Source organism: Zalophus californianus, chromosome 8 (assembly GCF_009762305.2).
Source record: "Zalophus californianus isolate mZalCal1 chromosome 8, mZalCal1.pri.v2, whole genome shotgun sequence".
NCBI lineage: Eukaryota > Metazoa > Chordata > Mammalia > Carnivora > Otariidae > Zalophus > Zalophus californianus.
The window spans coordinates 129,432,203-129,444,429 of NC_045602.1; the positions used below are offsets into that span (position 1 = coordinate 129,432,203).

The 12,227-nt window shown below is 53.1% G+C and overlaps 1 protein-coding gene across 8 annotated transcripts in view; it reads left to right on the plus strand.

The window, feature by feature from the left end:
• Nucleotides 1-2,188: 2,188 nt before the first annotated feature.
• The window catches only part of BCAS4 (breast carcinoma amplified sequence 4), a 55,807-nt gene continuing 45,768 nt past the window's right edge, over nt 2,189-12,227 (plus strand). The window contains exon 1 of one of the 8 annotated variants that reach the window (XM_027624118.1): nt 2,189-2,660. In XM_027624118.1, the coding sequence (XP_027479919.1) occupies nt 2,481-2,660 (180 nt within the window). In that variant the 5' untranslated portion in view covers nt 2,189-2,480. The remainder of the gene's footprint in view (nt 2,661-12,227) is intronic. The other 7 variants (XM_027624115.1, XM_027624116.1, XM_027624117.2 and 4 more) reach the window with 7 other exon arrangements.

Sequence of the window (12,227 nt, forward strand, 5' to 3'; positions counted from 1 at the left end):
GGGCAGGGTGCGGCCCTGGCAGGCTGCATGCCAGGACTCAGGCTTGCTGCCTGTCCCTGGGTCTCCCCAAGAGCTGGGGACTGGGGACAGGGTGCTGGGGCACAGCCAAGGACCACTGAGAGGCCCGGAGAGTTTTACAGTCGGTCCCCTTTGTTGAAAACCATTGATGTGGCCTCCCACAGGGGTCCCCTGGGTAATGCCCACAGCAAGAGGGAGCCCCTAAATAGGGGTCATTCCCAGACTTTGGCGTGCATCAGAATCAACCGTAGAGCTGTTAAGAGGCAGATGCCTAGCTCCCCAGAGATTCTGATTCAGAAAGTTGGGGGAGGGCTCCGGGCATCTGTATTTTTAGCAAAATGTTTCTAAGGCATAATCACACATTTAGGGGGAAGAAAAAAAATCCTGACAGCAAAATGACTGTTGGCTAGCCAACTCAGCCCAGGGTAGAAATCCCTGAGAGGCTGGTGAGAGCACAGATCCTTCCCCAGATACCCTAGCTCCTGGGCAAGGGGGTCTGAGCAATCGGCACTTTTAGATAATATCCCAGGCCTTTTATTTGCCTTGCTTTTATTTATTTATTTATTTTTAAAAAGATCTTATTTATTTGACAGAGCACAAGCAGAGGGAGAGAGAGGGAGAAGTAGGCTCCCTGCTGAGCAAGGAGCCCAATGTGGGACTCAATCCCGGGACTCTGGGATCATGACCTGAGCCAAAGGCAGATGCTTAACCGACTGAGCCACCCAGGCGCCCCTATTTGCCTTGCTTTTAATGAGTCATTTTGGGCATTCAGTAGGTTTAACTCTGACAGCAAACATCAGCAGCAGAGAGAAAACGTTACAAATATAATCGAAACCCCGTTCGTAAGCCCTCTCCATCCCCTCCCCCCACCGCTTTCCTGAATGTGGCCCGCATGGTTCCCAGGCGCCGCCTTACACTTGTACTCCATATGGCCGCATCCATACACAATATACAGTGTGGTTTTGCATGTTTTTAAAACTTTATGTTAATGGCAGCGTGCCCTACGGAGCCTTCTGCAACTTGTCTTTTTTTTTTTTTTTTTTTCCTTCTTCTTAGCATTATGTTTGTGAGTCTCATCCACCAGGGGAAGTTTGTTGAAGTCATCTGAACTCAGTTCTGGGCTTTTCTGAGAGAGGGTCCCAGCCCACCTGCAGGGGTGAGGGTCTGGGCTTGGTTCCTGGGTGTCTGTGTGATGAGAGGCGGGCTCTGAGCATCAGGAAAACCACGACGGTAATGAACGGCCAAATTCAGGTTCCGTGAGTTCCTATCAAGTCCTTTAACGAACCACCTGTGGCCCAAATCTTTTGACAAGATTTTTCCAGAAAGCGACCCTGACCTGAGGGCCCGAATGTTTGGGCAGAGATATGGAGAACTGAGCGGGAAGCAGATGTGGAAGTGGGAATTGTACAAATCGTACGGTGACAGCTCACCCACAAGACGGATCGAGCATGTGCTTACGCCCCCTACCGAGGGTTGTCAGATAAACTCTACATTTAGATTTAACCGGGGGCCGGGGGGGGGGGCGGGGGAGGGGAGCGAGGAACGCGGGGCGTGGCGTATATTTATTTACAACCCTAAGCCCAGCCTGATTTTGCTCCACGAATGCAACATTAAAAAAAAAAAAAAAAGACGTCATAGGAAGAATTAGAACTCTAGACTTCCCTATACCTCTTCACCATTTTTAGGATTTTCCTCATTCGGATTTCCTCATTGGGTCTACACAAACCTCCCAGGGTATGTGTGTATGGGGGGGGGGGGAGGTGGGTCAAATTTAGAGCATTTACGAATTCCCTGGGGAGTTTATTTTAAAAGCTGCTCCTGGGAGGAAAAGGACCACTACACCCGGTTTCCCTAATTCCCAGGACTCTCCTCCTGGCGCAAACAAGACGCTGGAATTAGGGCGGCCTTGGGGGCGGGCGCTTTGGTCTTTAAACGAAAGGATCCCCTGGACGGCCGTTCTCTATCCTGGACGCTGGAATCACCCGCGGAGCTTTAACACCTACTGATGCCCAAGCCCCACCCCCGGGATTCCGGCTGAATCGGCCGGGGTGAGGCCTGGCTTCCGGGCTTTTGAAAGCTCCCCGGGGCATTCTGAAGTGCTGTGGGGGCTGGGAACCGTGGCTCCGCCCGGATTCCAATGAAAAGGGGTGGTCTATACTGGCGGTTCTCAAACTCGGCTGTGTGTTGGAATTACCAGGCGAACTTCAGAAAATACTGGTGCCCAGGTCCCAACCCTAGAGACTGTGCGTGAGCGGGACTTTGGAGGTTTTAAGGGTCCCAGGTGATTGCAATCTGCAGGCGAGTTTGAGAAGCTTTGCTTTACCAGGTGGTGCGAGGGCCGGGCGCAGTGAGCGCCGCGCGCCACTGGGTGGCGCTGCCCACTCGGCCCGGCGCTCGGGGAGGCGCGCGAGGCCGTGGCCGGGTGCGCACCTGCCCCGCCTCCTCCAGGCGGGCCACGGGGCATGCAGCCGGTCGGGGGCGGGGCTCCGAGGCCGGGATGCGGCCCCGGGCTCCCCGGCAGCCTCCGCCAGCTGGACCCCGTCGCGCTCCTGATGCTGCTCGTGGACGCCGGCCGGCCGGAGCCCGTGCGCAGCGGGGCGCGCGAGCTCGCGCTCTTCCTGACCCCCGAGCCCGGGGCCGAGGTAGGGGACCGGGGATGGCAGTAGGGGAAGCCGGGTCTCGGGGTTGGGGGGGTCTGGGCCCTCGCACCCCGGGGCAGGAAAGGGTGGGTGCGGCCTCCGGAGCTCCGGGACCCGAACCCTTGGCGTCCGCGCCTCATCCTCTCGCACCCGGCGCAGGGGACCGAGGGCCGCCTCCTTTGCGGAGAGGTGATGCCTGGCGCCACCCAGAGATACGCGGCAGGTCGCGCCTCTCTCTCCTCCAGCCGACAAGGCCCCCGGGGACCCAGACTCGCGTCGCACCCCGACCGGGGCCCCCAGCATCAGCGGGGACGGGGGAGCGAGGCGCGCTCGGAGCTGCTGCCCTTTGTCAGGCGGGGCCCTGGGGAGGCCGGCCCCGGGTCTTGCCCCGGCCGGGCGCTCAGCCCTCTCGGCTCCGAGCCGGGTGCCAGAGGCCCGGGAGTAGGCGGGCAGGCTGCGTCTGTGCGGGGAAGCCCCGGGCCTTGGTCCTGCTGTTGCTAAGAGGGAAAATACCTCGTCTCTATCCGTACTTGCTATTTTAAAAGCACAGAATAAAAAGTGGATCTGAAACTAGGCCCTTCATCTTCCAGCTGAAGCCAGTCTGTTAACAGTGCCGTGAAAAAAAGTTATTTATCCAAGTCCGCCAGGAGTTATTTAAGGCTTGAATTCAACTCATTCTCTTTTTAAATCTCAAAAGCAGGACGGAAGTACAGCCAATAAAGGGTGAGCACCCTCTCTTTCTCTGCGTCTCCAACTCCAGTCCCCAGAGATAACCATCACCAACAATGTGGTGTACCTCATTACAGACACTTAAAAAATGCATTTCCAAACGTGGGTATGCATATATATTAATAACACTGTGTGTTATTTTTTGTAAAACCCCACTTGATACTGTAATACTGTTCTGCAAGTTGCTTTTTTCCACTCAAAATAGCATGGACAAATGGGGAGTGACTGCTGATGATGAGGTACAGGGCTTTTAAGGGTGATGAAAATGTTCTGGAATTAGTGGTGATGGTTGCACAACTTTGTGAATATACTGAAAACCACAGGACTGTACACTTTTAAAGGGTGAATTTTATGATATGTGAATTACATCTCAATTTTACAAAATAGCATGGACATATTTTCATGTCAGAATGTATCCATAAGAGCTGTCCAATAGAAATATAATCTGAGCCACAAATATGAGCGATTCACGTAATTTGAAATGTTCTGGGAGCCACATAAAAAAGGAAAAAGAAACAGGTGAAATTAGTCTCAACGTACTTAAAGTAACCGTGCCTCCAAAATGTCAATCATTTTAACATGTAATCAATGTAAAAAAATTTTAACGAGATTTTTACCTTTTTTTGGTACTAGGTTTTCAAAATCAGGCTTTTTATTTTTTTATTTTTGAAAGTGAGAGAGATGGGGAGGGGGAAGGGCAGAGGGCGAAGGAGAGAGAATCTTAAGTAGACTCCACTCCCAGCCCAGAGCCCGTCTTGGGGCTTGATCTCACGATCCCAAGATCATGACCTGAGCCGAAATCAAGAGTTGGACCCTTAACGGACTGAGCCACCCAGGCACCCCCAAATCAGGCTTTTATATTGAACTTACAACACATTTCCGTTTGGACCGGCCACATTCTAAGTGTTCAATAGTCCTGTGAGGCTGGTGGCTTCCGTGTGGGAGAGTGCAGGTCTCTATCATTCTTTATCTTCCTAGTATCCCACAAAGAAGTAATAATTACTCCTGTTTCCTGAGCACATACTATGTCCTAGCAAGTGTGCCAAGCCCTATTCCCAGTGACCCAGTGGCCAGGAGGTTTTTAGGTCGATTTTATAGCTGAGGAAACGGAGGCCCTCACAGAATCAGGGCCATCCGCTGGAGGGACTATAATTTATGACCTCTGCCCCCAGGGACGGGCGTTCAGGTTGTCTACAGTTTTTCTTTTTTTTTTTTTAAGATTTTTATTTATTTATTGAGAGAGAGAGAGAATGGTAAAGAGAGAGCATGAGAAGGAGGAAGGTCAGAGGGAGAAGCAGACTCCCCGCTGAGCAGGGAGCCTGATGCGGGACTCGATCCCGGGACTCCAGGATCATGACCTGAGCCGAAGGCAGTCGCTTAACCAACTGAGCCACCCAGGCAGCCTGTCTACAGTTTTTCACTGGTTTAAGGAACGTGAGCGTCTTTCTCATTCCTTCTCTCCCTTGCTCTCAGCAGAGAGATGTCATTGTGCCCAGCGGCTGAACCTCAGCTTCATTTTGTCTCTATTAGGGACAGCCTTCAAGAGAAGCTGCGTGTATTAACTTCATTTTCTCACTCGGGGCTCTCTTTAACTCAGACACGGGCTCGCTCACACTCATTTGTGAGGGATGTAATGAAGAGCCCAGCTCCCTGTAGCACCGTGCAGCAATAAACCCACTTAGAGCACTGTCTGATGTTTATTTACCAGAAGAAGCAGAAACTGCTGGAGTAGAGTCACTTGCAACGTCTACTTAAAGTTTAATTCATGAGTGGGTCCCCGTGCTGAGGCTGTTTGCAGATGGGTCAATGAGCTAGAAAAGGGAGATCTGGTTTGGGAACAGGCCTGGACAGCTGGGCCCTTCTCCCAGGGCCACTTCTGGTTTTTAAATGGATCTCATACCAGCCGACTCCAGTCCTAGGGGTGTCCTGGGGGTTCCCAGTGAATGGGCCTGCTGCGTTCAACACCTTGAACCTCTACTACGTATGTGCCAGGAGCTGGGGACAGCAGTGAAACACGCAGGGCCCCTGCTCTCAGGACACTGTCGGACCGTAGACACGTCACACACAAAAGCTCTAGATGGTGACGCGGTGGTGTGGTAGAGGGTAACAGTGTGAGACGGCAAGACGGGGGGCGGGCGAGGTCTCTCCAGGGAAGCGGAGACCTGAGTGGTACCCACTGAGGAATGTGCAAGAAAGAGGAAGCCCAGGGACCTGACTTTGTTGGGGTGCAGTCAGGGAGGGCTTCCTTGAGGCGGCAGCATTTTAGGCTGAGCCCTAAAGTGTGAATGAGACCTGGCCAGGCTAGGAGGAGAAAAATCACCCAGGCAGAGGGAACAAAACCTGCAGAGGCCCTGGGGTAGGACGAGGCAGGGTGCCCTTCGGGACAGGAGAGCAGGTAGGAGGGGGAGCCATGGGAGGTGTGGCTAGCGAGGAGGGCAGAAGCCGTGCCCAGGACTGCAGTCTGTCTCCCAGGATCCAGGCGCTGCTGCAAGGTAGCATGCCGACATCCGTGGGCAGGTGAGTGTTTTACTGTTTCCGGTGCCTTTAGGGTATTCTGTTCAACCAGTTTTTTTGTGTGTTTTACTTTCTCTCTTTTTCTGGTTTGAACTTCCTCTTTCAGGGGGGAGTTTCAGGGCAGTCTCCAGATGGCAGAGAGAGAGAGAGAGAGAGAGAGAGAGAGACACGTTTGCCTCTTGGCTGCGCTCTGATTTATGGGTCAGGTCGCTCAGGGCACTCCCGAATGGCTGAGCGCTGATACCCACCCACGGGTGAATTCCTGGCCAGGCTCTTTCAAAATCCTATTTGGTTCCTCTGTTGGGACACAGGACAGGCTTGTGAGGTTCATGGCCTGGATGGAAGGAAGTCAAGCCAGCACTTTCTCAGGCCCAGGGTCTCTGCTTGAGTGAGCAGAGGATGATGGTGGAGAAAACACCTGGGTCGTTTAACGGCACGTGGACTAGATCAGTGGTTACAAACTGGTGGCCCCCAGTGCCGAATCCGGCACTCTGATGTGATTAGCTCTGTCAATGTAGGGTTTCTTAAATGGGGGATTCTCATGAAAAACTGAGTTTCTGGTTTATTTAAAATACTAGGCAGTCTCTTGTTTTGTTTTTAAGTAAGCTCTATGCCCAATGTGGGGCTTGAACTCACCACCCCGAGTTAAGAGTCACATGCTCCACCAACCGAGCCAGCCAGGTGCCCCTCAGTCAGTAGAGCAGGTGACTCTTGATCTCAAGGTCATGAGCTCAAGCCCCACGTTGGGCATAGAGTCTACTTAAAAAAATGAAATAAGACAGAACATGAGCCGGTCTGGTAGGTCTGGGTCCCCGTTTGCCACAGTCCACCCTCCTCCCTGTTGTCTTCCCCGTATGGAAGCTAGCATCAGTTACCATTTACCCTGGTGCTTGAACTTTTGATTTTTCTGTCATCTCGTAGGGGAAAAAACGGAACGACTTCTCCAAACCATGTGTTTGGACTAAAGTAGGAAAACATAAACTAGCCAAAGATGCCCTGGAGTTTCATGAAAAAAGACATCAAAGAGGCTGTTTCTTTGCGAAAGCAAAGGATATTCTATTACGCCCGTCCTGCAGACACCATGTGCTTATGCCCCCCCCCCCCCCCCAACGTGTCCTGCCCTTGTAACCTGCTGGTCTACTTTCCGAGTTCAAGTGGGGGATGTTCAGATGCCCTTTCTCCAGATGTAGTTCTGTATTCATTTATTCCTCGGATCTTTATGGTGAGCCCGTTGTGTGCCAGGCCCTGTGCTGGGTGGGGTACCAGGGAGAGGCCTGCGAGGCCGAAGGGGTGCCTGCCCTCGAGGACTGGTGTTGCAGTGAGGGAGATGAGCAGACAGTCATGATCAAGCAGAGTCATTAAATGGTGCTCAGTGCCATGAAGGAGACAGCGGAGGGACGATGACAGACGCACAGGGAGGGTTGGAGGGAACCACCAGGCAAACCTCCAGCAGCACGTGCATGGCTGAGGGGCAAACGTGAGGAATGGGGAGTGGGTGGACCTCGGCGGCCAAGGGCGAGAATGGGCAGGGTGAGACCAGGGCCTAGGGCCATGGGGAGGGCTCTGGATTCGATCCTAGGGTGCTGGCCCTCAGCAGGGGAAAGCCGTGATCAGGTGCCTGGCCTCACGGCTGCAGGGCTGCAATGTGTTTGCAGAGGCTGGAGCGGGAGCAAGGGAAACACGGTTGCGGCCGTCCAAGGGCGCGTGGCCTGAGCTGGCCACGTTCCCTGAATCAGAACCTTTGGGGGTGTGAGGGGCCAAAGCCAAGGCGGGTACTTGAAGGGGGCAGCCTCTCTCAGAAGGAAGTTCCTGTCTTTCTACCTGGTAGAAGGGGTCATCCCTGGGTCTGAACATCCTGCGGAGGGAATCAGCTCTGGGTGGCAGTGCCCGGCTCCCCAGGAGAAAGGCGAGGTGCACGGAGGTATGCGTGGTGTATACAACAACTTAAACAGCAAAAAACCCACACCTATTTCATGCATCTATAAATAGAAGATGAAGTCAAAGCAGTCTCCAGGGGTGGGGCAGGGCATAGCCAAGGTCGCGAGCGCTGATATAGGGCATGGTACCCAAACTTTGTGGAAGGTTGGAGTCATCTGGGGATCTTCAAAAAAATCATTCTGGTGCTTGCCACGTGTACCACCCCCAGCAACCCCTCCCCCCAACCCCAGGTAGTCTAATTTTACTGGTATGAGTGCCACCTGGACACTGGCATTCTGAAAGCTCTCCAGCAGGGTTTTAAGCCTGGAGTGACCTAGACTGATGGGTGTGTTGGAAAAATCAGTGTGGTTGCTGATTATGGGGGGCCACCTGTGAACAAGGCCCAGGGCTGGGGGGCTGGGCTGGTAAACACTCCCCTGGGGATTTTGATGGCCAGCCTGCTTCCAGTGGCAGCGCCACGAGGGAGCCTGCCTGTCCTGCCTGCTGCTTTGTCCACAGCACCGAGTGACTTCGTCCATATCAGTTAAAGAAACATCCTTTATGGCTATGTGGACCCCCCCCTCCCAATCCTGCTCCTGCCCAGGCCTCGTGGTGGGGGGGCGCGGGCTCTGAAGCCACCGGGCCTGGGGTCGGACCTCGGCCCTGTGCTCAGTGCCCCTCTGCGCCTCAAAGGCTTATCTCATAGGGCAGTTGGGGGGTTGGATGAGCGAATCCACAGGCAACATGTGGCGCGGGGTCTGGCCCGTGGTCAGTAGGCTGGGCACATCAGCTGCAATTGTTCATTCACTCATTCTGCAGGTGTTGGTCAAGCAGGTGCTGGGTGCAGACACCTTCCCAGGTGCTGGGAGGGAGAATACGTGAGAGATACTTTTGTCTTTAGGGACAGCAGGTGTGGGGGTTGATGCACAAAAATTGTTCGGTACAGTGTTGGGCAGTGGGGATGTTGGCCCCTTCGAGCGCTTCACTGGTGCTGAAGATCGTGAGTTTTCACTCACCAGCACGGCCTCGTGGAGGCCTGGAAACCCGGTGTTCACTCTTTACCCTGCGTACATGAGGCCACCCTTAGATTCCAGTGTTGGGTTTGCAAAACGAGGTTGCTGAGCCCACGGTCCACATGAGCCACAAGTTTGCCTAAAGCTGCCTTGGGTTCTGAGTTAATTCCTTGGTGCAAGTGTGACAGAAATGTGGCCTCAGTGTTCTTTTAAAGTGAACTAGAGTCGTTTTGCTCTTAAAATAAGTTTTGTTTTAAAAAATAAAACGTGGGGTGCCTGGGTGGCCCAGTCATTAAGCGTCTGCCTTCGGCTCAGGTCATGGTCCCAGGGTCCTGGGATCGAGCCCCGCATCGGGCTCCCTGCTCAGCGGGGAAGCCTGCTTCTCCCTCTCCCACTCCCCCTGCTGTGTTCCCTCTCTCACTGTGTCTCTCTCTGTCAAATAAATAAAATCTTTAAAAAAAATAAAATAAAAATAAAAAATAAAACGTGTATGCATACATCACAAAATTCCAAGGTCCAAGTGGCCAAGGAGTGGCTAGGGAGCTTCCTCCCACCCAGTTCCCCGGCCCCTTGCTGCTCAAGCGGAGGCCACTGCCGTTCCTGTCTGTGTCCCCTTCCCGCAGGCATCACAGGTCCTTCCCCAACCCCACCTGTAGCCTCCCATTGGTGTATCCTGCTTCTTTCGCTCAGTATGTCTTGGAGATCTTCCCATATGAGCACATAGAGAGCTGCCCGATTATTTTTAGCTGCTCAACAGAATTGCATTGTCTGGATTTCAGTGCAGGCAGCCATTTCTCTACTGATGGGTGATTAGGTTACGTGGATTCTTCACTCCCACAAAACCTGTTGCAAGAGGAGCTCTGTCCGCACATCATTTTGCGTTTGTGCAAATATGTCTGTTGGATAAATACCTCGTGGGGGAATTCCTGGGTCCAATGGTACCTGCATTTTAAATTTTGGTTGCTGTTGCCAAATAAACCCTTTTAGAAACCAGGGTCAGGGCAAGCGTAGTAGAGTGGCTCAAACCTTGAGGTCAAGGGTCCCTCAAGGCCTAGATGGGAACTCTTTTTTTTTTAAGGTTTTATTTATTTATTTGACAGAGAGAGACACAGCGAGAGAGGGAACACAAGCAGGGGGAGCGGGAGAGGGAGAAGCAGGCTCCCCGCGGAGCAGGGAGCCCAATGTGGGGCTCGATCCCAGGACCCTGGGACCATGACCTGAGCCGAAGGCAGATGCCCAACAACTGAGCCACCCAGGTGCCCCTGGATGGGAACTCTTGTTTGCCCCGTTTTGGGGCCCAAGAGGAAGGAGTTCCCGTGTCCCTCTTTGGGAAGTGGGTTGTCTCCGGACACGTTGGGTCCGTCCAGGCCCCAGCTCCTGGGGGCCCTTCCATCCTGCACACACAGACAAGGCTGTTCTTTCTGCCTCCTGTCGGGCTGGTGGAAGAGTGGACGCCGACATTAACAAGGCCTTCACTTTGCTGTCATCTGAAGGGGCCCCCATGACCGCTTTGGGAGAAGAGGTGACATTCCTGTTTGTGTGCCCAGGGTGAGGGCAGGCCCCACGGTCCTTCATTTTGGCCCCGGTCGGTCATGTCCTCGGGGACCCCGGGCCCGCTTGGCCAGAGGAAGCCAGGGGGGCGGGGGGGGGGGGGGGCGGGGCAGGCAGCAGGCGTGGTGTCGGCAGAAGCCGAAAAACCCGCCCTGGAACTCGACGCGGCTGCAGGTGGGTGTCCTCTGGCTGGCACCGTGATTTGATTTGAAAAATGCTAAGTAGTTGCCAAATTCTAAAAAAGAGGAGTTTTCTCATAAAAAATCCAATGTCTGTCTTCTCTGAAATATTGCAACAGAAGAGGTCTTCAGTGGCCCTCTTCCTGGCCTGGCTGAATGGACCTTGTGCTTTCCTAGGAGGGTTCTCACGGGCATGTGTATGCGTGTGCGTGCGTGCGTGTGTAAACTGCATTGTTGCGATATAATACATATACCACACCATTAAAGTGTACAACTTAATGGCTTTTTGTGCAGCCATCAACCCAAATCAATTTTAGAACATTGTCATTACCCCCAGAAGAAACCCTCTGACCCTCATTGGTCTACTTTCTGTCTCTCTCGATTTGGCTATTCTGGACAATTCATATATGCTTGCTATTTATTTATTTATTTATTTATTTATTTAAAGATTTACTTATTTATTTGAGAGAGCACGAGCAGGGGGAAGGGCAGAGGGAGAGAGAGAAGCAGACTCTCCGCTGAGCGCAGAGCTCTTTGAGATGCAGGGCTCCATGCAGGGCTCGATCCTACGACCCTGAGATCATGACCTGAGCTGAAACCAAGAGTCAGACGCTCAACCAACTGAGCCACCCAGGTGCCCCATATATCCTTGTGTTTTAAAGACACAGGCCAGAGGTTTAAAGGCCACACTCAGCCTGCAGACAGGTTTGTTTGGCTGTCATACGGTGTTTTAATTTGGGGGGTTTTGAATTCTCAAACTGGGAAAGGTTGCATAAATTCCTGGGTCACTGTCTATCTTGAACGAAACAGGTTTGGCACATTCCCACCTGGTTCACTCTCTGGGGTCAAGGAGCAGCCGCCCTCTTTAGATGGGGAAGGGGTCTCCTGTTAGCCACAATCCCCACCCCTCCCTGTTGTCTCTCTGCCTGGAAACTGGGTATTAGCTGCCACTCACTCTCCTGCGTTTGCCCTGTGTTTCTTAGAGAAAAGTAGAAGGTCTCTTTCAAAAGTGAGAAACTGAAAATAAGCAGTGTGCAGAAAGCACATTCCCTTGTAGTCATTTCCTGCCTGGCTTCTGTGTCCACCACATTGGAAGGCAGTGGGGTCCCAGTTACAACCGTCTTTTGTATGGGTATGGCATCTCACCCAGAGTAACCCAGAGAAATTACTTCATTGGCCCTTCTCAGCTTCCATCTCAAGACAGAGTCTGAGGATTGTTTTCCCCCAACTTCCAAATGGGAAACCAGGGCACAGAGATTTCAGAGTATAGTTAAGACCACACACAGCATAACATGCAAGGGGGGGGGCGCTAGAGCGCAGTCTGGGCTGCAGTTCTCAGGCTGTACCCCGCCAGGAAGGCTTGTTTCTTCCTCCTTCCCTTGCTCCATTTTTCTTTCTTCCCTGCTCCCTTCTTTCCTCCTTTCCTGCAACAGGTGTTCTCCGGGCACTGTATTGGTTACCAATTGCCAGGTAACAAAGTACCCCAAGTCTTCGTGGCTGAAAACAGCCACCATATCATGGTACGTGATTCTGCAGGTCTGTGGGGCTCCCCGGAGCGGTTCTGCACCCATAGTGCTGGCTGGGCTCGGGGGGCTGCATTCTGCAGGAGCGCTGGCTGTATGCAGCATGGCCTCACTCATGTCAGGCAGTTGGTGCTGGCTGGGGCG